General features: G+C 43.0%; 1 protein-coding gene across 1 annotated transcript in view; it reads left to right on the top strand.

The window, feature by feature from the left end:
* Window positions 1-27,505, top strand: part of SERAC1 (serine active site containing 1) — a 435,480-nt gene that overhangs the window by 184,393 nt on the left and 223,582 nt on the right. The window contains exon 6 of the mRNA XM_078649122.1: window positions 2,125-2,256. Within this exon, the coding sequence (XP_078505248.1) occupies window positions 2,125-2,256 (132 nt within the window). The remainder of the gene's footprint in view (window positions 1-2,124; window positions 2,257-27,505) is intronic.

Genomic DNA, 27,505 nt, shown 5'->3' with positions numbered 1-27,505 from the left:
CCAATGACTTACAGATGCATATACATTTCTAGACAATTGCTGTAGAAATCCACTGTAGGAGAGAAATCCAAAATCAACAATACAAATCTGATATAGAGTGCAGATTTGCCAGACATCAGATGTTCTGAGAGTCAGTGTGATTGTCTGTTCCATAAGAAGGTTAAACCTAACCCCTTGCATTGGAAACATCTTTATTTCTTTTCACTGAGCTCTCTCTTGGCAGATATTTGAAAGGGAACCCAAGCTTGGTTACATTTCATGAGGTTGTCGCATACCAAGTGCGTGAAATGTTTCGTTGCACTTTGATACAACAGCTTGGTTTTTCACAATTGTAGTGAGGGACAATCTGGTGATGTTCACATCTGTCGTTGAAGGGCATTATTGTTGCTAGACAACTTAGTTAAGACAGGAAAGTGAGCTCCCCTTCGCCTGTACATCCAAATAGGATGACTATGGTATCTAGTAGGCTATCTGAGCTTACTGTTTCAGTTACATGTGTAGCACATTATTCAAGACAGTCTTTATGTTAGGACAACTTTATCAGCATTTGTCAGAACCTCTATGCATAGATTTTAGGCATTCTGGTGCCATGTACTATTTCATTAAAATCTTATATGTATTTACTTTGAATCGCGAACATATACAGGTTTTGGACGCTCGTGTCCATATGATATATCAAGTGTCTTTGAGGGTATATGGGCCTAATTCCTCTTTTTACTTTGCCTGGCCGTGATGCTTCTATGAAACGAAACCCCTTAAATAATAAGGATGCTCTTCTGTTGCACCTGTTTTAAAATCCCAATAAAAATATTCATTAAAAAAAATAAGGATACTCTTCTTTTGACTTTACAGTTCTGGGAAAGGTCTTCCGAAATAGTTAGAACACTAGAACTCTGCCTTATATTGCCTAGTAGCAGTAATCAGTGCTTTAATTAAAGTAATTTATATTTGTTTCTGGGCATTAGGTAGAATACGTTAATGTAGGGTTTGCGGTCTCTCACCTTACACTTTTTTTATGAATTCCACAGTAATAGAGGACCATCTCCATTCCAAGTTTTAAAACTACCAGCTATTCAGCTTGGTTAAAAGTCAGGGTTGTACCTTACAGGATAAGTGAAGAAAGATATGTAGTAAAGCCTTTCGTTCTGGAAACAATATGCCCATAATTCAATAAAGTAGGGGTCATTTTTATGAGCCCCCAGATGTCTCTAGTGTTTCTTGTGTAGACATAAACCATAGGAGAAGAATGTTAGATTATTCTTGTGCTATTAGGAGCTGTTTAAGTATTTCTTTAGCATGTGAGCATCTCAAGGGTCATTAAGGCAGTTGCACATTTTCATCAGTTCAAACATTCATGCATTTCTGTGAAATGGACAGCATGGGCCACAAAGTTATTGACTTATGTAAACTTAGCTTACATGAGCAAATGGACTTTTTCATGGGTGCAGATCTACTTTTATAGGTCACAAAAGGTGATTTTTACAATCGTACAAAGGTTTACTCACAAAAATAATTTTGTGTGAGTTAATCTACTCCCCATGGTGTGCGAGAGACAAGAATGCATGAAAGTTTGTGCTCACCAAAGTCAGATATATACTTCTGAAAAGGGCAGGAGTAAATACCTTTCCATGGTGTGAATGAACATAGAGTATGCAAAAAATATCTAAACTAAATGCTATTGCACTCTGTGAAGGCATTTCTACTTGTGCAGGACTAGACTACATACAATAACACTGTGGAAAACATTTGCATGGTTGAGTGTATCGGAAACCTTTCTGAATTCTTGACACGTATATCTTTGCACCTATTAGAGGTAGTAAGTCTGGTTTATAAATATATTTCTGAATCAGTCTATTACAGGAATCGTTTTTGGAACGTATGACACCTTAACATATGTAAACTTATTGCTGTTTTTTTGTTGTTTCTCCTGAATGCACATTTTTGTTTTATCCCTTGGCTGACATCTCTAGCATCTCTGACTACTTACGCACAATTGTGAAGTCATGTAACATCTATAACTTTTTTCACTCCTATTCACTCCATTTGAATGAAGTTTATTGTGATTTTGTTTCACATAGGTTTAACTTGTAGTAACACTGTCATATTTGCATTTTTTTTTTGCAGAAACATTCAGCAGGCTGAATGTGGATGTTCATGAATGTGCCCTGTGGTTGCTCCTGAAGAAGACTCAATCCAACGATAAGACGGTTCGATTGAAGGCCATTCAGGACTTGGCTAAAAATCATCACTGGCATGGTAATGTACATCAGGTCTCTGTTCCAGCTTATTATATTGGCACTCATTTCTATTAATCTCTTAGCACTTGTTATAGCTTTGTAATGGTGGCTGGTGAAGAAATATGGGCCATTCATTTCTTTGTTCTGCACATGGTCAAACACTTATTTTCATTTTTCATTTTCTGTCTGGCGCTTCACATACAACTTCACAAAATGTACAACTGGGAGTGGCATTTTCTTTTAGATTTGCATTGTAAAAACTTATTTTTGTTGGCAAATTGTCATTATACCTTTTGCCCTTGCATGTTGCTGCATCGCCTACCTCTCTCTAAGAGGGTGGTTGCTATAGATTATTTGCCATGATGATTGGCCAGTTAACCAGACTATTCAATTACTGGTTTCTTGTGCAGGTCTTATAAAGAAGAATACTCAGCTGAGCCAACCCTCAGTGCCACAGTATTTAATGTTCCAACCAAATGCTTCTTCAAAATGTTGCTGGCATACCAGTGTTTTGATCTTAGGACAGAGGCTTTCCATAATTCTCTAGGTTTGTGTCCTCCTTCCGTTAAGCATACTACTTCTCATGTTTTTCATATTTGTTTGTCTTCTTACAAGAACCAGGCAAAAAGAAGTTAACTTAATATATATCACCATGCTAGTGGGTTGCAGTGTACCACATTCTTCAGATCCACTAAATGATGGCACTACGTATGATTAAAAGCAGCAGAAAGGCAATCTGTTTAGGAGCCATACAAACACAGCTAATATATATTAATTGTGTGATCTGATTTTGTCCCATTATGAACTTATGGGGTCACCCTGTCATCTAGTGGTGTGACTGGAAATTGCTTCAAAAGCTGTTAGTTAGAGCTTTGTGGGCTGGTATTGTACATGTATGCACAGCACACCCCATCCATGGATGCAAAAGTGCCCCTACTGGGTCTTTTTTAATGCCAAATGTCTAGGCTTATTGCAAAATGACGTGGATGGGGTCTTGCTTCTTTCATGCTCAGCTATTTTCCGCATGGGGCTCTATTGAGTCTTATTTTGTTGTTTTCCTCACCATCTTCCCTCTTTCATCCCTTCAGCTGAAATGCTTATACTACAGCATTCTACTTTTACCCAGTGTACTTTGTGTCATTGACTGCAGTAGCTGACCAGCATATCCTTTGTGTCGCTTGGATAAATGGTAGTCACAAAGTGCTGTCAGTGTTCATTCAATCATTACTGTAGCACTCAAACTGTCTGGCTTGCAGACAGAGGAAGGGTGCACTTGTCCCACAGGAGATACTGTTTTTCATCAATGAGATGAAGGGTCAAACGCCTCTGCTACTGGGCACCGTCCTGAATATCATTCCTTTCAGTGAGATGATGAGACTCTTTTTTTCAGGGATCCTCTCCCTCATTTCTGTGTGTCACCCTTATTGGCCCCACACAAGTGATGCAATTAACTCCAGTGATTTCCCATTATCAAATATGTGTTAGCTATATCTGGTTGTAAGGTGACCTTTGTCTTCTGGGACAACACCCTCTTCTGTTACATTGTCATTACATGATATCAATTAGTGTGTTTGTACAGCACACATGCACCGGAGGGTGTATTTTGCTGTTGAATAACAGCGGTTTATTCTTATCAAACACAGTGGTACCTGGTCCGTTTGAGCGCAGCTGTCTTTCGGTGACGTTAATCCTTAAGCCGCTGTTGTACTAAGGAACTCAACCTGTCCCCTCTTTGGGGTGGGATGCTGGAGTTTTGTTGTAGTGAGAGGTTGAGCAAGCCAGCTATGCCGGGCCTGGGTAAGGTGACCACGTCTCAGTTCGCTACAGTAACTCTGAAGGCTTGCACAGAGAATTAGAGCATAGCTCCTCCTGTGCATTTCTCTCTTGCTGGACCATCTCCTTACGCATCGACCATCCTTGTTCAGTCCTTCCCCAGCGCCTTAAAGGTGACTGGTGAGAGGGTTCCGGTCATCTGACATGTGAGAGCAGAACCTCATTGCAGAAAGAAGCAAAGGAGACTTGCTTTTCCCAGTATTGACTGGCACCACTTACCTTTAATTAAGTAACTGGGGACCATGTGGCATACGTTCATCATCACTGTGGAAGACTCCCCTTGGAGTCATGCTCTCATGGTAAGTGGACTCCATTGCAGCTATAATTGTGTTGCCTCACCTCTCCAAACTTTCCTTGGATCCAACTGCAGATTTGCTTCCTTGCTGTTCTTCATCTGTAATTCAGAGTCCTTCTTGCTAGATCTGAGCTTAAAGGCCAGGTAGACTGATCCAATCTGTCCCCTCAGCTTTGAGCACACCCGGTTCATCTTCCTGTACCCGTGCACCAGCACTTCTCTGTCTTGCAGCACTGCTAGTCTAACCCCAGCTGTCTATCACACCCTCTTGCAACTGCTCATGCAAAGCCACCATGTTTGAACTACACTCCCATGAATCTATTTCTCATACTTCCTCTGCCCAAGACGCTGTGCTTGGATGAGCCCATCACAAACTCGGACATTGTTTAAATGATAGTACAAGAGACATCAATGATTGGCACCCAGCTGGGCATCGCCACTTTTCAATTGCCAATGTTTTGGAGGCTCTGATAATGAGGGATTCTTTGCTTTGGTGACATCCACAGTCCCCCTCCACACCTGCTAAGTTCACCAAGCCTCAAGTCTTCAATCAGCCCCAGGAGATTTGAAGCAGACAATCTTAAAAAATCTCTGGGCGCAGCAAGTATTATGCTTCTTAAAATAGACCAGACCTTTTCTCTTGGATCCCTCATCTCAGTCTTTGGTGTTGATGGTTGGTTCACTGAAGGACAAAGTTTCATTCACATGCAAAAAGAGGTGAACGGGCTCCAAATATTTAGCAAAACAATCTCTCAATCTGCTAGTTTGTCCCCCTGGAAGGCCATACCATTATGGCATGTTACCGGATGCATTTGTGGCACAACTTTGGTCATTATGCCCAGGAAGAATATAAATGAACTCCATTCTGTTACACTTGGTGTTCTCCAAAATGTTTTAATTAAATCAAGGCAGATATAGGTGGGGAAGTCATTGCTGGGAACCCTTTGACAGTGCCTTGTGTCGGGTGGATCCGATATTTCCCACCACACAATTTCTTGGGACAAAACAAGTCTTCCTTGTACAGAAAACTGTTTTGCAGGTAGAAGACCCAGATTGTTGCTGATGTCCACAGACGACACTACACCCCCTTAGATGGAACCTCCAGTCCGTTGAAGAAGGGAGAGGTGTGAAACCCCGCCCTGCCATCACCCTACTTGAGTCCATTTTCCCTCTGCAGTTTATTTGCACCAACCACTGCCTTTCCATAGAGAACCTGGACATCTGGGCAAGAGAGCTCAATTGCTTATTGGATATTGTTAGACCTGGCATCTTTTGACATGGCTTTCCTTGTCTTTTTGCTACTGACCTCCTGTTTTTGACTGTGTGCTGAACTTAGTTTTTGCTGGTTTTAGGACTCTGGGCACTTCTTCACAGCTAACCAGTGCTAAAGTGCATGTGCTTTGTGTCTAAAATGTAATGGCATTTGCTGCCTCCATGATTGTCATATTTGATTTGCTGGTAATTCCCTAGTACAGTGCACTACACATGCACTGGACCTGTTAGGCAAATGCTAGTAGTAGGCCTGCAGCCATGATTGTGTCACCCAAGAGTAGCCCTACACACCTGTCCCAGGCCTGCCACTGCAGTTTTAAATTGCAATGTTGACCTGGCAAGTTCACCTACTTGCCAGGCCCAAGCCTTCCCTTTTATTACATGTTAGACACCCCTAAGGTAAACCCTATGGTAGCCAGGGTGCAGTGTATTTAAAAGGTAGGAAATGTGCTGTTGAGTTTTACATGTCCTGGTAGGGAAAAACTGCTAAATTCGTTTTTCACTACAGCAATGCCTATCTCTCCGTTAGGTTTGCAGTGGAGCTGCATTGTAATACTTTACAAGTGTAACTTCCAATTGGGAGCAAATAAAAAATTAGAGTTTGGTGTCTCTGGATTCCATTGAAAAACACATGTTTTAGTGAAGTTGGATTTTAAATTGCAGGTATGAAAATGCCACTTTTAGAAACTTGGTATTTTCTTGCTTAAACCCTTCTCTGTCTCTTCCTATCCCTAGAATAACAGCTTGGCTTTGTGAATTTCATCTAGACAGTCACACTCAAAGGGAGATGAGGTGTGGCCTGCATATCCTTATGGCCCATCACCAGGCTGATGGGTCTTCCTGAGCTAGAGTGGTAGAAGGAGCTGATACTTGTGCCTCAGTAGGGCTGTGCCTGTCCCCACACACAGAGCTGCATACCCCCATTTAGTGTGTCTGGAGCCAGGACCAGGAAGGGCAGAGTTTTGTACAACACATAGACCTTTCCTTGACTCCCTACTTTAAGGGCTAAAACAAGAATGAGTACTGGCCCTCTGACGCAAATACTCAGAACAGTTCTGGACAGAGGACATTCTGCCAGGAAGAAGAGCTGTTGTGCTGCTAGGAGGGACTGCCACTTCCACTGGACTCAGGGCCGGACTGGGAAGTGAAAGCAGCCCTGGCAAATTTTGCCAGACCAGCCCCCGTCCGATGCGCAGCGAGCCAGCCCCCGTCCGACGTGTAGCGAGCGAGCGGAGCGAGCGTGCCCGACGGCCACTAGGGGGGTTTGGGGGGGTTTTCCCCCCAAGAAATTTTTCAAAAACGACATACCAAAATGGTGAATTTTACAGCACATTTTTCATTACATATTCAAATTGTATCAACTTTCAAAGCACAGTAAACAGTAGATGATGACCTTAAAGAACATCAGGTTACCCACCCAGTCATATGTATCCATAGGCATTCTTTCAGAGAGCACCAAAAATAGACATAAGTAGTGAATCAGAAAGAACAAAGTAAAAGTGAGACCAACTCCCACATGGTGTGTAGCGAGCAAGCGCCGTGAGCAACCACTAGGGGGAGTTTGGGGGGTTGAACTTCTACCCCCCAAGAAAATTTGGGAGACAGAAAGGCCAAAACAGCAATAGATCTGGTTATGTTTCGTACATGGGGAGGAGAGAGAGTGGAGGAGGGGGAGAGAGAGGGTGGGGGAGGGGGAGAGAGAGGGAGACAGAAGAAGAGAAAGGGAGAAGTAGAGGGAGAAACAGAGGAAGAGAATGAGAGAGGAAGGAGTGGAATGAGAGAAAGATGGGGAGAGGGATGGAAAGAGATAGAGAGAGGGAGGGGGGAACGGGAGAGAGAGGTAAGACAGAGGGAGGTGGAGAGAGAGAGAGAGAGGAGAGACAGAAATACAGGGATATAAAAGAGAGAGGGAGGGATAGAGAGAGGGAGAGAGAGAAAAGGATATAGAGAAAGGGATAGAGAGTAAGAGAGATATGTGGATAGAGAGGGAGAGAGGGGGATAGAGGGAGGGGGAGAGAGGGATAGGTATAGCGACAGATGAGAGGGATAAATAGAGAGCGCGTGAGGGAGAGAGAGGGATAGAGAAATAGAGAGAGGGAGAGAGCGAGAAGGAGAGAGAGAAAGAGCTAAGAGAGAGAAAGAGCTAAGAGAGAGAAAGAGCTAAGAGAGAGAAAGAGCTAAGAGAGAGAAAGAGCTAGAGAGAAAGAGCTAGAGAGAAAGAGCTAGAGAGGGAGAGGGAGAGGGAGATCGAGATCACACTGTTCCCTTTTCTGTCCGCATTTGTCTTTTCTTCTTCCTTTCATCTCTACACCCCCGACTGGCTCCGCTTCAGCCACCTATGGGGCAACATGCATGCCAGACAGAGCACAACTGTGCTACCTGTACGTCCCAATATTGACAGCGGGCAACACTTAAACCAAAAGGTCCATAGTCATAGAGACGTTTTAAGGTTATGGGCATGAGATAAATGCACATCCACCGAGTCTGAAATGGAACACATTACGCAGTCTGTGCTTATCTCAACACCAGCCAAGGATCCAGCCTTCCTGGACCAAACTTGGACACCTCGGAGTCAGCATTTCAAAACTTGTTGTAAACTGCAGCAGATCCAAAAGAGACAACTTTTTTTTACATCATGTTTGTCAGCCTCACTTTCCTCTGGTCCCCAAAGTGCAAACAAATGCGTGATCATGCGATTAACTCCAATGTTTAAACACAACTGGGTTTTTAGTCAAAAATAAGTAGATTTCACTGTTAGGAGTTCTCACAAAGGCACATGATATGGCAATTTCAATGGACACACTGGGGTCAGGTTTGCAGGATGCATCACCGTGTATAGTTGTACGACAAAGATGGCCTTTCTTGCTCTGCCAGTGATTTACAACAATAAAGTGTGTCTGCATCTCACTGAATAGTTTCTCAAACTAAGAGCAAAAATAGCTTGGTGCAGCCTACAGATTCCATGCACAATCCCTCAAAGTTACAGCAATTGCTGATCACTAATATTATTCCAACCCATGCCAAGACCGTGATTAAAGTAGGAGCATGAACAAAGCAGCCAGCCAGCCTGGACTAGTTTCAGCATGGTTTAAGCAGTGAAATAAGAACTAGGCATGCCGAAATAAATTCCTTTGCCATCGTCTAAGATTTAAGCAGCTCACTAGAGCCTCCACTTGGTAGAAAACACATTCAGAAGTAATGCGCTGGAAATAAAGATGGAAGGGTCAGCACTCTAGAGAGATTTTTACGATTTGAGAACACGCATAACTTATGAAAATGTCACACATAGCAATCTGAAACCTTGGCAGCTATAGGCAGGCTCTAGCTGACGACTCCGAGGGACTCCAAGACTAGAGGCCTCATGTAACATACAGAGCTGTGCTGTGCATATACGGTCAGTGGTAGGTAACTTACCACTGACCGTATATGCACAGCACAGCTCTGTATGTTACACACTGTGGTAACTTTGTCAGATTGGAATCACATTGCTCTGCAGCTGCTAATGTATTTTCAATCTTACAATATAGATTAAATACTCATTGGCAGTCATAAATAATCTGTTTTTTTTATATAGCGCTTCATACCAATCCTATGCAGCTTCTTAGTGTTTTAAATAAGAGGAGTTCTTACTAACAAAGGTACCCAATTTAACGTCCATTTGGCCTGCATCAGAGGGACGTAGTCCGAGGCTGGGTTAGCTGGAAATTGAACTCATATTATAAAGATCATATCAGATGACGTAGGTGAGAGTTTACTCAACAAGTAACAATAGGATCTCTCAAAAGCAGTAACCCACGGACTTATTTACATTATAGGCACTCTGTGATCTGCATGGTGCATGTTCTTTGCAGCAGGCATATTAACTCACTGTGCTACCTTACCATGAGTCATAACTTGTAATCTAATGGATTCGTCACATATGATCCTATTCTTTTAAGTATTATGCTTTTATGATTTAAGCGTTTAAATCGAATAAAGCTTGTTTTAATTTTGATTTGATTTGAGTCAAAACTTCCACTAGGCAAACCTCCAATCTTTCTCTAGAAATAACATTAATCACCAGTGTTATCTTGCCATTTTTCGTTCCGTGAAAATTGCTGGAGGCCAGAAACGCGGCAACAGGTGCTTTTCAAACCATGATATACTTGCAAACATGATACCCCCTGTTGCACCAGTCGCACCACCCTAGAGCTGGCTCTGGATAAAGGTCTGGCCACTACTCAATACTTTAATGGTTCAATGGACAGCAATAAGGACAGCAAGAGCTCCTTGGAGTATTCTGGACATGGATTGATAGGCACTGTACTATGTAAGCAGTGTATCACATAGGCACTGCACTAGATTGGCACTGCACCATACAGGCATTGTACCAGATAGGCACTGTACTATGTAACCAATGTATCACATAGGCACTGCACTAGATAGGTACTGCACCGGATAGGAAATGCACCAGATAGACATGGAACCAGATAGGCACTGCACCAGATAGGCACTGCACTTGATAGGAAAGGAACCAGATAGACACGGAATCAGATAGGCACTGCACCAGATAGGCACTGCACTTGATAGGAAAGGCACCAGATAGACACAGTGTCTTCCCAGGCACAACCGTCTGCCTGCTGCGCACACAGATTGCTTTGCTCTCTGGCTCTGTCTAGAAGCACGAACTTGATTTGCTGCTGAGGAGAAATATTTCTTCCAGGTACTGCGCAGCCAGGAGCATTGAAATATTTCCTTATATTTCATTCAGACCTGTCTGTAAATCATGACACATTTAGCCAATCGAGTTTACAAACGGTGATATAATATGCGCTGTTTAGACCTTGTTGTTTCTAAAATAAAAAGTCGAGGGAGAGATAACGCTCCCAGCCCCACCGGAGAGGCGGGGGGTCACTTCCACGGTGCTGTGGGGCTGGTTTGCGTCCCACTTTGGCCTTGACCCTAAGGCTGCAACGTGTAGCGCTTCGTCTCAGCTGTTCTCACAGCTCCTAAAGCTCCAGAGTCTCCCGTCAGTCAGCTGGGGCCTGTCTCCCGCACAATTTCTCTCAAATGTGTTTGTCGACCTGTCTCTCTCACCTCAGTAATAATTAAATTATGGCCGCGCCCGCTCCAGTGAGGTCCTTTCAGGGCTGGCTGACTCTCTCGTCGTGATGACTGCGCAGTTCTTTTGCTCACAATGCAATGCGCATGCGGAGGGGCACCCTAGGCGCGCAGACGCGTCGGAGGAGGCAGGGCATGACTGCGCGCTGCGCACAGGCACCTCCCTCGGTCCCTCCTCCCTCCTGAAACGCTTCTTCCGCTTTTTTTTAGGTTGCTGCTTGTGATCAGGCTTCTTGCTGCTGCGTGGCGCTGTAGCATGGGCGGCGCTGCAGGCAGTCACAACACGACTGACACTGACACACTGATGCTGACGCTTGGCCTGTGACGGACGGACCGAAAACGAAAATCGGCCCTCACTCACAAAACCGGCCCCCTCCTGACTCAAAACCGGCCTCCAACCCCTCCAGCCGACCGGGGGATTGCCCGGTGCCCGAAAGCACCAGTCCGGCCCTGACTGGACTGCCACTTCTGCTTTGCTTTGCAGTGTTGGCCTGCTGCTTCTTGCCTGGGAGTGAGAGGACTGGACTTTACACTTTGCATCTTGCATCTAAAGATTCTCCATGGGCTAGCTTGGGCTTGCCTCCTGTTGCTGAAGTCTCAGGGACAGCAAAGACTTCACCTGCATCTTGAAATGAAATGAAATTGTTATTTATAAAGGGCAGTACTACTCGTGGGTGTCTATGCGCTAGAACCTTCTGTCAGAAAAACAGAGTAAAGGCAATAGTTTAACCAAACATAAGAGTGAAAGGAGCCGGTGAAAACAGACATGGAAAAAAAGAACCCTAATAATTGTTGAAAAACCATGCTTTGAGAGCCTTGCGAAAGGTAAATACATTTTAGCTTTGAGTTCCAAAGTTTGGCAGTAGCCTCTGCAAAATTCCTGCCTCCCCAAGAGGCTTTCCAAACTTTTGGTGCAACCAAATTAGCCAGAGAAGATGATCTTAATGTTCTGGTTGGGGTGTACCAATAAAAAAGCTGGCAAATAGATTCCGGTCCCTCGATATGAAGGACCTTAAAGGCTATACAGAGGGATTTGAAAATCACCTGCATTTCCACTGGAAGCCAGTGGAGGGAAGACTTAGTTTGGGAGACCGACAGATGTTTTGTTATCCCAAGAAGTAGTCTAGCTGCAGCATTTTGGACCATCTGGAGCCTATGCAGTGCTTTCTTGTGGGCGGTAAGAAACATCCCATTGCAATAATCAATTTTTTTTAAAACAAGACCAGTGATCACTGCTTTACGCAGATCTAGTGGGATGAAGGGAAAGACTTTCCTTTGCCACTTGAACATGAAAAAGCAGGAGGAGGGGATAGCATTAGCATGTCCCACAAATGAAAGTTTCTCGTCAAATTGGACTACCAGGTTTTTCACTTTAGGGACAGGAATCGGGAGACCACCCATTTCCAGCGGCTACCATTTGGGAGACCAGAAAGATGGCCGATTGGCAAAGAAAGAAGAACCTCGGTTTTGTCTGAATTTAACTTTAGACAGTTGTTAGACATCCAGCTCCCGATCTGTCGCATGCAATCATGGAAGCAGTTGGCAGTCCTATTTAAGTCTTCGGTAAACTACACCACAATCTGGGTGTCATCAGCATATGAGACAACAGGGAACCCAAAACATTTAATCAGCAACGCTAAAGATGTAACGTATAGATTAGATAGAGTAGGACTCAGTGCCGAGCCTTGCGGAACACCACAGGATGGTGTAAAGGATGACGAGCTGTAACCTTTTATTTCCACAAATTGAACTCTGTGTGAGAAATGATTGCAGTGGCTCTAACACCTAACTCATGTAAACGATTGATGAGAAGTCCATGGTCAAAGGTGTCGAACGCGGCTGAGAGATCCAACAAAATCAAGGCAGCGTTACCTACCTTGTCCAAGGTTTTTCAAACATTTTCAGAAGCTGTGATCAGAGCAGACTCCCTACTATGTTGGCTTCTAAAGCAAAAATGGGAGGGATCCAGCAGCTTTATTTCCTGGATGAATAGAGAAAGCTCTGAGTTTATGGCTTTCTCTATCATCTTAGCAGGAAAAGGAAGCCTGGCTATTGGTCTGAAATTACTGGGGTTGTCTGCATCTAAGTTTTTTTTTTTAAAGTGAGAGAATAGATGCTACTTTCCATTTTATAGGAAAATATCACGATAGGAACATCTGATTGAAGATAAGTAGTAGGTTACTAGGGACAATAGCAGAAGCTAAGTGAAAGATTCTAGGTGGGCAAGGGTTAAAAGGTGACCCTGATTTGATTTGGTTGAACCGGTTTGTCACCCGACCAACTGTAAGGGGTTGAAAGTGGAAAAAATGGCACTCTAGGGGTGAGTTAGTTCAGATGATTCGATGACAAAGTTGGTCCTCTCCCTAGTGCTAGTCGCTGTTTAGGGGGGCATCAGATGTCTCCGTCTCTGGGTTGTTAGTTCTGCAAACCTCACCTGGGCTTTGGTTTGCAGAAAAGAGGGTAAAAATAGTCTCTTTTCAAGGCAGCGTTACCTACCTTGTCCAAGGTTTTTCAAACATTTTCAGAAGCTGTGATCAGAGCAGACTCCCTACTATGTTGGCTTCTAAAGCAAAAATGGGAGGGATCCAGCAGCTTTATTTCCTGGATGAATAGAGAAAGCTCTGAGTTTATGGCTTTCTCTATCATCTTAGCAGGAAAAGGAAGCCTGGCTATTGGTCTGAAATTACTGGGGTTGTCTGCATCTAAGTTTTTTTTTTTTAAAGTGAGAGAATAGATGCTACTTTCCATTTTATAGGAAAATATCACGATAGGAACATCTGATTGAAGATAAGTAGTAGGTTACTAGGGACAATAGCAGAAGCTAAGTGAAAGATTCTAGGTGGGCAAGGGTTAAAAGGTGACCCTGATTTGATTTGGTTGAACCGGTTTGTCACCCGACCAACTGTAAGGGGTTGAAAGTGGAAAAAATGGCACTCTAGGGGTGAGTTAGTTCAGATGATTCGATGACAAAGTTGGTCCTCTCCCTAGTGCTAGTCGCTGTTTAGGGGGGCATCAGATGTCTCCGTCTCTGGGTTGTTAGTTCTGCAAACCTCACCTGGGCTTTGGTTTGCAGAAAAGAGGGTAAAAATAGTCTCTTTTCAAGGCAGCGTTACCTACCTTGTCCAAGGTTTTTCAAACATTTTCAGAAGCTGTGATCAGAGCAGACTCCCTACTATGTTGGCTTCTAAAGCAAAAATGGGAGGGATCCAGCAGCTTTATTTCCTGGATGAATAGAGAAAGCTCTGAGTTTATGGCTTTCTCTATCATCTTAGCAGGAAAAGGAAGCCTGGCTATTGGTCTGAAATTACTGGGGTTGTCTGCATCTAAGTTTGTTTTTTTTAAAGTGAGGGAATAGATGCTACTTTCCATTTTATAGGAAAATATCATGATAGGAACATCTGATTGAAGATAAGTAGTAGGTTACTAGGGACAATAGCAGAAGCTAAGTGAAAGATTCTAGGTGGGCAAGGGTTAAAAGGTGACCCTGATTTGATTTGGTTGAACCGGTTTGTCACCCGACCAACTGTAAGGGGTTGAAAGTGGAAAAAATGGCACTCTAGGGGTGAGTTAGTTCAGATGATTCGATGACAAAGTTGGTCCTCTCCCTAGTGCTAGTCGCTGTTTAGGGGGGCATCAGATGTCTCCGTCTCTGGGTTGTTAGTTCTGCAAACCTCACCTGGGCTTTGGTTTGCAGAAAAGAGGGTAAAAATAGTCTCTTTTTTATCTTTAAAAAAGACAGCAAGTTTATTGTTGAAAGAAGTATGTATATTGGAGTTTGTAGGCTGGGGAGATTGTTCAGTTTGACCACAGTGGAGAAAAGCTCTTTGGGGGTGTTAAATTAATGGCTGAGTTAATTTTTTTAATGAAATAGTTGGGCTTGGCTTTGTACAGGAGTTTTTTGTGTAATTGCATTTCTGCTTTATAAGTGGCTTTGTCCTCCACATTGTAGTTGACCCTCCATTTCCTCTCTAATCTCCTACATGATTGTTTAGAGAGTCTAAGTTCTTTGTCAAACCAAGGTTCAGATGGTGTAGGACATTTTTTGTTTCCACGTTTAGCAGGAGCAAGACTGTTGACGGATGAACTAATCCAGCGATGGTAAACTTCTGAAGCTGTATCGAGATCAGATGATTCTGGTAATTTTGATCTTGTTAAGGAATCAACAAACTGGTCTGCCGATATTTTATGCCAGGGTTGATAACTGGAGATGAGCGAAGCCTCATGCTTTTCAGAGCTATGGTTCAATATATTAATTTGGAACATCACTGCCTTGTGGTCTGACCACATGAGTGGTAAAGAAGAAATGACCTGGATAGAAGGGCAATCTGAGAAAATATCATTGAGTGTATGTCCCCCGATGTACATTGGGTCCTGAACTAGTTGCAACAAACCTGAATAAGGTAGTAAGGGGATAAGGTTGAGGGTATCAGAGTCCTCTCTATTCTCCAAGTGGAAGTTAAAATCCCCAAGAATGGTGAAATCAGATGAATTTGCTTTGATATTCATGTTTAGGAAAACATTTCTGGGGCTGGGAGGTCAGTAAATAAGAGTACCATTAAAGGAATAGTGGTTTGAAAAGGCTATTTTAAAAATCAAGGCTTCATAAGCTGGATTAGGCAGGGGATCGAACCTTACTTTGTACTTTGTACTGGTCCTTAAAAACAATCGCAAGCCCACCGCTTTTCTTGGCTATCCGATCTTACCTAATTAGGGAATAGCGAGGAGGGGTAGCAATTACAAGATCCGGGACAGAGGCAGCATCTGCCCATGTCTCTGTAACGAAGGCACAGTCAATATAAAAATGTTCTAAGAGGTCAACTAACTTATTTACAAGCGAGCGAGCATTAAGAAGAGTGCACTTTACTATCTTCGGCAGATACTGCCGTGTGCTAGTCAGTTTATTTCTAGTAGAATCTGGCTTGTGACAAGCCAGTGTGAGGGAACAGATTGGACACATTTTGTTGGTTGATTCCTCGAGTGGGGATAACGTGGGACCAGAGCACAAGCACTTCGGCTCCTCTACTGTGAGTCCTGCTCTGCCAAATGGTACCAAATCCAGTCCTGGGCCCTTGGAAGTGAGTTTTTGTGCTGCAACACAAGAAGTTGACACCAACTTCAAAGCTCCATTTTGGGCTCCTCTGCTGTGAGTCCTGCTCTGCCAAGTGGTGCCAAATCCAGTCCTGGGCCCTTGGAAGTGAATTTTTGTGCTGCAACACAAGAAGTTGACACACCAACTCCAAAGACCCATTTTGGAGCCAGCGCATCCCTGCGAAATTGTCGCATCCCCGCTAACTGCACCGAGGCCGTGGTCACCTGCTCGCTGAGTGCCCGATGTATCAACTTACAACGCAGCTCTGACGTCTGCTGATGCATCGCCACTGCCTGCACCGAAGCTGTGGTCACTGCTCATAGAGTGGGTGATGCAACGACCTGAACTTACAACGCAGCCTTAACTTTTCTGGAGCTCCTCAGAAAAACCGCTGCTGTGTGAGTCTCAGACACCACATATCCGATGTCTATGGTACACCGTCCCGACTCCCACACATTCCCAGCCCTGTGTGGCTTCCAACCGACGTATCGCTTTCAATCCAGTGGTTCAACATGGACTCCACGGAACCGACGCACCGCACTCTTGATATTGATGCAGCGCCACCTTCAGGAACCGAGGCTTTGCACCAGCAAACAACGCTTTACCTCCGTTATGCACCGCATCATCCCGATCTCCAACTAATTTGCACCGCCTTAGGGAACCGACGCATCCCCTCCTTTGTGCACAGCATCGTCTACGATTTCTGATGCATCCAATGTACTGTTAGAGGGTCTGCATTACTCCTATATCTGGCCCGTGTTCCATAGTGGTTGGATTGAACTTATGAATTTGTCCTGGTCAAGCGCAACCATATAGCCCCAGTTGGAGCTATTGACTTCTGAGCAATGCATTTTTATTTGATCTTGTAAAATTCATATCTCGAATTTTGTATGTTGGATTATTGTCATTTTGGTCTTCTTTTTCTCTGCTAAATATTGGCTATTTTTCTAAACTAATGTGGAGCACTTTTGTGGTGTTTTCACCGTGTTACTGTGTGTGTTTGTGTGCACAAATACTTAAAAAATTGCCTTTTTAGTTAAACCTGACTGCTCTGTGACAAGCTACCAGAGGGTGAGCACAGGTTAACTTTTAGTGTGTACTACACTTTACCCTGAGTAGAGTGGTGGTCCCTACTTGGACGGTGTACATACCTCTGCCAACTAGAGACCCCATTTCTAACAGATACAATGCAATTTTCTCATCATCTGGCTGAATTCAATTTGGTTTTTTTAGAAAATGTTTTATTTGGGGTTTTTTCCCAAGCACATTGAGGACTGTACATATCCTTCACATCGGAGTGACCATGACACAATATTTACAAAAGAAATAATTGCACCAGAGAGGAAAATCAGCACAGAAAAAGTACAGATTCATTGTTCTGACAGAAAAAAAGAAACATAGGCTAACATGGTACATCTAACAAACAGAAATGAACAATTTTTGACTCCCCAAGCTCGGTACCGACTAATAGACCCGTTTAGCCGACCCAATGTCCATTCTCGTATAGGCGCCCAAATTTCCGCCCCGAAAGATCTCTTTCTCCTTCCTTTGCTTCTATATATCGCTGTCTCAAAACTAAACATAGCCAACAATCTCGCTCTCCAATTCAAGAAGGTTGGGGGTACAGACCTGATCCACTCACTAGTAATACATGCCCTGACCGCTGTCATCATTATAAACAAAAGTGCAGCTTCTGCTTTAGACATTATCACAGGGCACTCCTCCAGCGCCACCCCCAAAATCACTAGTTCACCTGTTAAAGTTATCTGCTTTTGAAACAGAATATTAAATGAATTCAATTTGGAAGAAGACAGAAACTCAAACTATTTTTTAAAAGGATAGTGAATTCATTCTCCTCTGCCAATGAAGACATCAGCTAACACCGAACGTGCCAAACATCCATGTTTCCTGTGATCAAAGGCCCCATAGTTTTCTTGGACCTCAGCCTAGTTCTAGCTATACTAATGTATAAACCTTTGGGCCTGTGGCCAAATATGAATTGATGCTTCTTTTGTGAAAGACTTCTGTCTTGGTGGTTATTTTAAGAGCTTTTCTCATAAGTGAGCTGCAGGTGCAATGTGCTTCAGAACGATACACTGTATTCCCATGTGGCAAGATGGTACTAAGGATTCACCCATCTTTACCCTAAGATTCTCAAGACATTTCATTTGAACATAGATATTGCTCTCCGACTTTTCTTCCTGCAACCGCATGCCTTCTGAGCTGTGGTGACATTACACAGCCTGGATATCTGACATGCCTTGTGCATTTATCTAAATAGACCCAGAGCTCACCATTCTACTGGTCAACATTTGTGACTTTTGAAAGCAGGGAGGACCACTGTCAGGTGGATTTACTCCTGTACCACCCAATACAACAATCTACAGAGCCTGAACCTTCACACAGGGTCTAGCCTCGCTTGGTCAGTTAGTTCTTTAAAACCTGTCTACCTAGACCTAAGTTACACAAAAATAAGGGCACTGCAGGTGGGTATGTACTCGGGATGAGGTTTTTGTCCCTTACGACACAAACATGCATAAGAGATAGAAGTATGCAGGGATCTGATGTAACAGCTTTTGAAGTAGTTTCCAGTCCTACCACCAAGAGGTACAGTACCCACACAATGACAATGAAAAAGAGCCTAGGGACTAATAGGAACAGAATCAACATGAAGGTAACTTTATTAATTTTTCTTCAGCTTTCTTCTTTTTTTTTAATTGTTCTTTTTATTAAAACAAATTAACACATAAAATAGCACATTACAGACAATATAATGTACCATGCTGCAATCGACAACCCTCCACATAAAAGGCATATTCCCGCCGGGGTAGAAGATATCATAGGACATCAGACAGGTAAGCATTACTCAGTGTCCAAAATTGGTAGGTCTCACAGATATCCCCCCTGTAAGTGTTCCATTTCTGCCATACTTGCGACCATTTGTTAGGGCAGCCTCGTGAAATATATACAGTTTTCTCTGTGAACATACAATGGTCCATATCATTTTCCCAAAGCCTCAGGGACGGGTTTTCTCTTGCTCCCACAGCTTTGAAATTATCCGTTTGGTGACCATCATTCCCTATGACACCCATATCTTATCCTTGACATTTAGGTCTGTAGGGCCCCAGATGTTTAAAAGACATAACTTAATATTGCAATCAGTGGTTACCCTCATGACTTCTGTCATACAGTTCGTGACCCTTTCCCAGTACCTCTGAATTAGTGGACTCTCCCAGAGTGTATGTATGAATGTACCATCCAGAAACGGAGGTGAGGGAACATGGCGGCCGTAGGCTAACGCGGCTCGCACGTCGGCAGTCTCTGAGACCTTCGCTGCTACTACGCGATGGCTGTAATGACGGAAACTGAACGCAGTAGTTGAGTTTCTTCCCCGTTTTCTTCCCCGTTACTCTGAAACCGCTTTTTCTGACCTGAATTCACCGTGGCGCTGTGACATCGAAAACGCTGCACTCCTGTGGCTCGCCTCCTGAGACTCCCGTCGCTGTTTGCTGTCTGGGAGCTGCTCTCCCCGAGTTGATCCGCCGAGCGGCGCTTTGGGAAACGCTGAGTGCGCTGCATTCCCGTGAATGTGCCCGCCATACGTGAGACTGATCTCCACCACTCTCCCACTTTGGGGGCGGGCAGCCGTGGAGATCAGGCGCGGCCGCTGCTCGGTGCACACACACGGCGGCTGCTGCAGTGACCAGCGCTCGGAAAGGGGAAACCTCCTTGAGGGTGCGGCCGTCTCCTAGGGGAGAGCGAGATGCAGCGAAGGATGTAACAGAGAGCGCTGAAGTGGAGAAGGAGAGCCAGGAGATAAGTACAAAAAGCTTGGAGGACTACGATACAAGTAAGGTCTTTAATTTATTTAAAAAGGGTACAGAGGCAGAGGCGAACAGTTTGCTGCATGATTCTCCACCACACCCGCAATTAAGAGTCACTAGGAGCAAAACCAGAAATAAAGGAAAAGTGGTAAGTTTGGAGGGGGATAGACTACCAAACCCAGAAGGCACTTGGGGTGAGCTTCAAAAAAAGGCGTGGACAAAAAAAAAGAAAATAGACACAACAAAAGAAATACTTACCACCCAAAGCAAATCTCAAAATAAAAATAAGAACAAAAAAGCAAAAGCCCCTGGGGACATAACCCCCTCCTTGAGAACATATTTTAAGGCCCTACCACAAGTGCTGCGGATTACGCAGGACATGGCTGCGGCTTTGGAAAGCACTAGTTTATTGCAGGAAGACCAACAAACTGAATCTACCCTAGGATTGAGTGCATCTTTTGTTACTTCATCAGAAGAGGTGGCATTGGAAAAAGTTGAAACATCTATTAGGCCCGAAGCGAGCGATGAGCCGTTAGTAACAAAACACACAGTAAGTCCTAGCGATAACCCTCTCCCTGACCAATTAAAGAAAACCGCAGGAAAAGAGGCAGGAAAAGAGGCCCTGGGAGTGGTAGCAGGGAAGGAGAAAACAGCAACTCCCCATAATTCTGACCCGGCTTTTGGTAACGCACTTGAGGCGATAGTATCCTCCATTGCAGCAATGAGGGAAGAGATAAGGCAGGACTTTGTGGTCTCCAAAACTAATCAAGCTGAGATAAGGGTAACATGTGAGGAGTTGAGTCAAAAGGTCGACAGTCTTGGCGGAAGAGCGGAAATGCTGGAGAACTCGGTAAGCGTTTTGACCGCAAACCTGGAGTTAGTAAGCTCTAAAGTACGTACTCTCCAAGGGGAAGGTGAAAATATGAGAGAAAGGGTTGAAGTCTTGGAAAATTATTCCAGACGTAACAACATTCGTCTCCTAAAAATTCCAGAGGGGAAAGAAGGAAGCGATCTGAAATCCTTCATAGTACAGTTACTAAAAAGCTCTCTCACATTGGAAGAATCAGCTGAGGTGCTTGATAGAGATATCCAGCGAATTCATAGAGATCCGTTTCGTCTAAACCCAGCAAGAACCAAACCAAGGAAAATTTTAATTAACTTCTTGACCTACACTCTGAAAGAAAAAATTTTGAATCGTGCCTTGAAAGCAGGCACTATGAAAGGCCCCGATTTCTCGTTTGAAATACGATCGGACCTATCCAAAACCACACTGGATAGGCAGTGGGAGCTCGGAAGACGCATGGACTCTTTTAGATCACTTGGAGCAACAGTACAAATGAGATTTCCTGCATTCCTAAAAGTCATGTATAACAATAAGATGCACAATGTTAGATCTATACAGGATGCTGATGATCTGTTAAATTCCATAAAAGACCACGCTCAAGCTCAGGCTCTGGTTCATAAATAAAATAAGTCAATATAGTAAATCCCGGTATAGGAAAAAAAAAAAAAAGGGGGGAAATCAAGTTAAATAACTAAAACCAATAAATGACTTCAGAGGGTGAAATTTAAAAAAAAAACAACGGGAAAGGAAGGAAAAAAAACAAAAAACATAAAGAAGGGAGGAGAAGGGCGGGGGAAAACAAAATAAAAAATAAAAAAAAGAGAAGAGGGAAAGGAAAATCTATATAGAAAGGAAATTAAAGAAATGTACTTATACATGTACATATAAATAGATATATGACATTGAAGTAATCTATAGATCAAACTTTGACTTAAACCCTATGGTTTAAAACTATACTGTATCACTAGTAATAAAACCAAGCCTCCCATTTTTTTTTCTTGCCCCTTTTCGTTTAAGAGAGGTAGCAATGAAGAGTTAAAGGAGACCGCGGAGCGACGTATATCTGGCTCAACACCAAGCCAGAAGAAATAAGGGAGGGTTTCCAAGGGGGTGGGGGGGGAGGGTTGAGGAGGAAAAAAATGAAAAGTCCTCATTTGGAAAACCATGTTGAAATTCCAACCACAACTTATATTCTTAATCACATACTTGATACGCTTAAAACAAAAATAATAAACATAAAAACTTTAAAGAAAGTAATGGAAGGAAGATGCCATAAAGAAACAAAAATAAAACATGACAACAGTTAATTATATGTCCTGGAACGTAAATGGCCTGCGCGTGAGAGGGAGAAGAGAGCGTATTTTTCAATATCTAACGGACTCTCAGGCGCAGGTCATTGTGTTGCAGGAAACACACCTTCTTAAGTCAGAGGCAGTTAATGTAATGAAAAAACAAAGGTGGATAGATAAATTCTGTTCCACAGACCATAATGCAAATATAAGAGGGGTAATATTTATATTCAAAAAATCAGCAAAAGCGCAAATACAAGAATATAAAGAAGATAATACAGGGAGGTGGCTAATAGTTAGAGTCTCTCTTGATGGACAAATGAGGACATTGATAGGTTATTATGGCCCTAACTCAGATGATCAATCACACTTGGACGCTGTAAGAGAGCAATTAATATCAGTACAAGAACCAATAATCTGGATGGCAGACTTTAATATTGTCTTAGATCCTAAATTAGACAAATCAACTAAATCTAGAATTTCTCGTTCTGTCAGATCTAGAAACACTCTTAAAAACATTATGACACACCTGGGTCTGGCGGACTTATGGAGAGAACGTGCCGGTAATAAACCCGGTGTGTCATTGAGAAACAGCAGATTCAAACACAAATCTAGAATCGATTGTTTTTTTTAGTTACTGTCTAAACGATATAGTAGAGTCGATTGATTATATACCATCACACCTCTCGGATCACTCTGCAATAAAATTCACTTTAAAATCTAGTAATCTGGCTAACCACCCGTCTTGGTCCTTTGATCGGACACTGCTGTTAGAGGATGAAGAAGTCAATTTTCTCTCAATTGAATCTTTAGTCTTCTTTGATATAAATAAAGACTCCGCAGGTCCAACAGCTGTCTGGGAAACTTTTAAAGCCTTTCTAAGGGGGCAGATCACTAATAGAGCCTCCTATAGGCGGAAAATATATATTCAGAAAATAAAAAATCTAGAACAGGAAATGAAACTTTTGGAACCTAAGATCGATCCGTCTCTAACAACATCTGATGATCATGAAAAAATGGCTGAAATGAAATCCCAATTAGAAATCACTTTACAGGAAAGAATAAATAAAAGATGGGAAGCGAGTAAATCCTCTCAATTTGAATTTGGAGAAGCTGCAGGGAAGGTACTTGCGTGGAAGATAAGAGCGGAAAAAAACCTCAATTACATCAGAGAAATTAAGATACCTGGAGAAGCAGAAACAAGATCCACCAGCTCAGAGATAGGGAGAGCCTTCTTTGATTTCTTTGAGGAGATTTATAAAGAGAATCTCCCTAACGATCAGCAAGCAAGGGATAGCTGGCTAGGAGCCATAAACCTCCCAGCTCTATCAATAAGCCAGAGCAACCTTTTGGAGGCTGAGATCACAGAAGACGAGGTCAAGAAAGCAATTCACCACTCTAAAAAAGGAAAGGCGGCTGGTCCGGATGGACTGCCTGGAGAAATCTATAGAACTCTTGAAGATATAGTAGCCCCAGTGCTCACGTCACTTTTCAATGGCATATTGATACAAGGGAAGCAGCCCCCAAAAACATGGGGAGAAGCTACAATCGTGCTCATCCCGAAACCAGGGAAATCAACACTGGACTGTGGGTCATACAGACCAATATCATTACTTAATAACGACTACAAACTGTTCACAACTATAATATCTACAAGACTGGCTAGTGTCATTGGAAAAATCGTTCATCCCGACCAAAAAGGTTTTATCAAGGGCAGACAACTAGCGGAGCTTACATATGAAGCTGTGGGAGCTATAGATATTCCTACGGCTTTCTCTCTACCATTGGCCACATTAACCCTAGACGCAACTAAAGCGTTTGATAGGGTTAACTGGCTATATCTTAACGATGTTTTGAAAAAATTTTACTTTGGGGAGAATTTTCGTAGGATAATTAAACAACTATATAGTACTGCTTCTGCCAGGTTATTGGTTAATGGATCTCTAACCGAACCATTTGATATAACTAGAGGCACAAGACAGGGCTGCCCGCTTTCCCCTCTCCTATTTAATCTATACATTGAACCGTTCGCTCAGCTTTTAAGGGATGAGGCTAATATTCCATCTTTTAGCTTTGGAGAGTGGGAAAGGCGGGTAGCAATGTATGCAGATGACATCATGATTTTTACATCAGACCCAGCTAGAGCATACCCAGTAGTCATCCATCGGGCAGAAGAATTTGGACGAATATCGGGATATGACATCAATTCCAGTAAAAGCGAGATAATGGTTTGGAACATACCCAATATCCAGCTGGGGGCAAAAATATCCACATCGATGCGCTATTTGGGAATTAGAATAACTCAAGAAGTGGCGAGAATTGGGCATATTAATTTGGAAAGGATACACACTGAGACCAAAAAACTTCTAAAATCTTGGTCACATCTACCACTTTCTACTATAGGCAGGGTGAACCTGGTTAAAATGTGCATCCTCCCAAAATTCACCTTTATTTTCAATTCTATTCCTACTGCCTTTGACTCAAAAATTATTGAAAAATCACAAAGAGAAATAAACTCCTTCATATGGAACTACAAAACCACGAGAATTGCGTGGAAAAAGCTAAGGAGAAGGAGAGAGAAAGGAGGCCTTGCACTGCCAGATCTACTGTATTATTCATGGGCATTTCAGCTATCACACTCAAGAATGCTTTTAAAGATGCCATCTAATCTTGCAACTGAATCCATGTATAAGGCTATGCTAATCGGGGCTAATATAACATCGGATAGTTTTATGTTTAAATTTGGATGTCAGAAATACTTCAAAAACATTAAATTAAAAATCGTACAATCATGGGCAAAAATATGGTACAATATCAGAAAGAAACTGGGTCTCTCATACTATTCCAACTACGCCCCCATTTGGGATTCACCAGGATTGCCACTTTGTCTGAGGGATAGTCTTTCCACCATAATTGAAAAACAGGTATTATAAGATGGGGTCAACTACTCAAAGAAGGCAGCCTTATAGCTTGGGATGAGTTATACGAACTGGTTGGTGTTGGACTGTCAAGATTTAAATATATTCAACTAAATAGCTGGGTGAGATCTCAGACTCGCACTGATCCGAACCTAGGGAAAACAAGCTTAACAGAACAAAAGTTGGTGGAAAGAGCTATGGGGGGAAAGGAGGTAACTACCTGGTATTGGCAGTTGTTGGAGGAAATTGATGGGGAATTTCAGCTCGCAGACGATCTATGGAGAACGGCAATTGGTACCCCATGTGAGGAAAGATGGGAAAACTCTTTTTCTCTACTATACAAAACAGTAAAGCCTTCATGGCTGAGACGAAACCATCTATTCTCTATACATCGTGCATATATAACCCCACTAAAACTATCTAAATTTTTACCAAATAAAAAATGCAACAAATGCAATTGGCCAGGGGCCTGTGACATACATATGTTTTTGAATGTCCAGACATCCAAAAATTCTGGATTGATGTGAAGGAAACGTTAAATTCTATCCTAAATACATCGTTAGAAATAACCCTTTCTCTCGTCATTTTTGGATTGGAAGATAACATCAAAGGATTGGCAAGGTCCTTTCTCTTCTACGCAATTTTGCTGGCGAGAAGACAGATTTGTATAAATTGGGTAGAGAAAACACCCCCATTACACTCTCGGTGGCTTTCTTCCTTATATGAAACATCTAAAATGGACCTTAAAAGAACAACTAGTAAGAGGCATATGGCTTTTTGGAACCTTTTAATCAACTGGAGATAAACCCGGGGTTTTTTTTGTGGTTTTTTTTCCCCAGGTCCAATGATTATGCCTCTTATACTCTTGGACCAGGGTCAGTCAAGTCGTGTGAAAGGTCCTATAGGTTGAAAGATACCTAGATTGAGTAAAAAGCATCTATAATTCTTCTTATGGGACATCTCTACTACCAATATATCAAATCACGTCTACAAGCCGTGCAAGGTGGTTGGTATGCTCCCTATTGAAGAAAAGGCAAATGAGGACACAAAAAAAAAAAAAAAAAAAATAAATAAAAATGAATGTACCATCCAGCCCACAACCCCTGATATAAACTGCGTCTTCCCTAAAACCCATCTTCATCAATGTTAATCCCAAATAATATACCCTATGTAATATTTTGAGTTGAACAAGCCTCAGTGTGGAGGAGACAGCAGTTTCTTTGGGGGATGCAAGCGCTTCTAGCCATTCTCTATCATGCAACCCCGCAACGTCATGGTCCCAGTGAGCACGGAGTCGGAGAAGGGTATCGGGGAAATTGTTTATTAGTTTTTTTATATATCATGGAGATTGCTTTCTCCAGAAGATGGCCATCTAGTATTCTGTCCTCTGGCGGTGAGTGCTCTGGTGGATTATCACCCCTGGGTATCACCGCTTGCAGCGCGTATTTGACCTGAAGGTATCTATAGTGTTCTGCGGCAGCTTGGTCATATTAGTCTCTCAACTGGTCAAAGGAGAGTATTCCACCATCCCTCCACAGGTCTGCCAATCAAGATAAACCAATTAGGTCCCATCTGTCAAACCCTTTGGTGATCCTCAAGTTCCCTAACTGGGCTGAGTCCCAGAGTGGGGTAGCCAATGTGATTGTGTCCTTCCCCCCCAAACTCAGTGTGGTGTCCCTCCATACCTTGACCGAGTGATTGGTGGGCCCTGTTAGTTTTACTCTAGAAGATTGGCATATAGTGCTCCCCTGTAACTTCCTCCGGGTAATAGCTATCTATCCATGTTGAAGCCGGGTCATTCTGTGGTCCATATGTACAATGATTAATGGCAGTGAGATGAGCTGCCCAGTAGTTTCGTCTGACATCGGGGAGCACGTACCACCCTCTTATGAGCTTAGAAAGAGATATTCGTGGAGGTTTCCCCGCCCAGAGGAGCTCCCTCAATACTGAATCGATTGATTTAAAATATGCTTGTGTTACCGGGAGCGGCCATTCTGAAGTGCATAAAGAAAACAAGGAAGTGACATAATTTTAAACAAGGCAGCCCTCCATAGTAGGGATAGAGGGAGCGATTTCCAGTGTGTGACATCACTTTTTTTTCAGTTTTTTTACTTGGTTTATTGGTTGAAATCACAGCCATACATTACATGATTGGACAACATAGTGCACGTTTTCAGCAAAATAATCCACCAAAACATTAATCATGGTTACACTTTACATATCTCCTACAAGTCTCGCCTGTCTATGCATCTCCATTTTAACAGTAGGCGACACACAGAGATCTCCCCTATGCTTATTCCACTGTGACCACTTCCTATCCCATTTCTTGGGGCATCCTGAGCCTTGTAACCTCAGTCTCCGCCAGCATACATCTATCCATTTCTTTGACCCATAGGGTGACACAAGGTGGGTTTATACCCCCCAACCCTTAGCCAATTCTCTCTTTACCAGCGTGTATCCCAGTGTTGTGAATTGCTGTTCGACTTCCGTTAGGTTAGTAGCATCCCAGATGTTTAATATTCCCAGTTGTGAGGTTAGTACTATAGCTTTTCCCAGGGCTGTGCACATGTGGTTCGTGGCTCCTTCCCAAAGGGGGCGAATCATGGGGCAAGACCGCAGTGTATGGTAAAATGTGGCCTTCTGACCACATCCCTTTACACACCTGTCATCGGGTTTAGACCCTATCCTAGCCAAAACTGTCCCTGTGATGTATGATCGGTGGAGTACTCTAAGCTGAATTAGTCAAAATCTCTGAGTGATAGCCGCATCACGTGGGGACATTGGTACCGACTGCCAGTCTTCAT

Source organism: Lissotriton helveticus, chromosome 6 (assembly GCF_964261635.1).
Source record: "Lissotriton helveticus chromosome 6, aLisHel1.1, whole genome shotgun sequence".
Taxonomy (NCBI): domain Eukaryota; kingdom Metazoa; phylum Chordata; class Amphibia; order Caudata; family Salamandridae; genus Lissotriton; species Lissotriton helveticus.
This window is presented reverse-complemented; position numbering and strand designations above follow the sequence as displayed.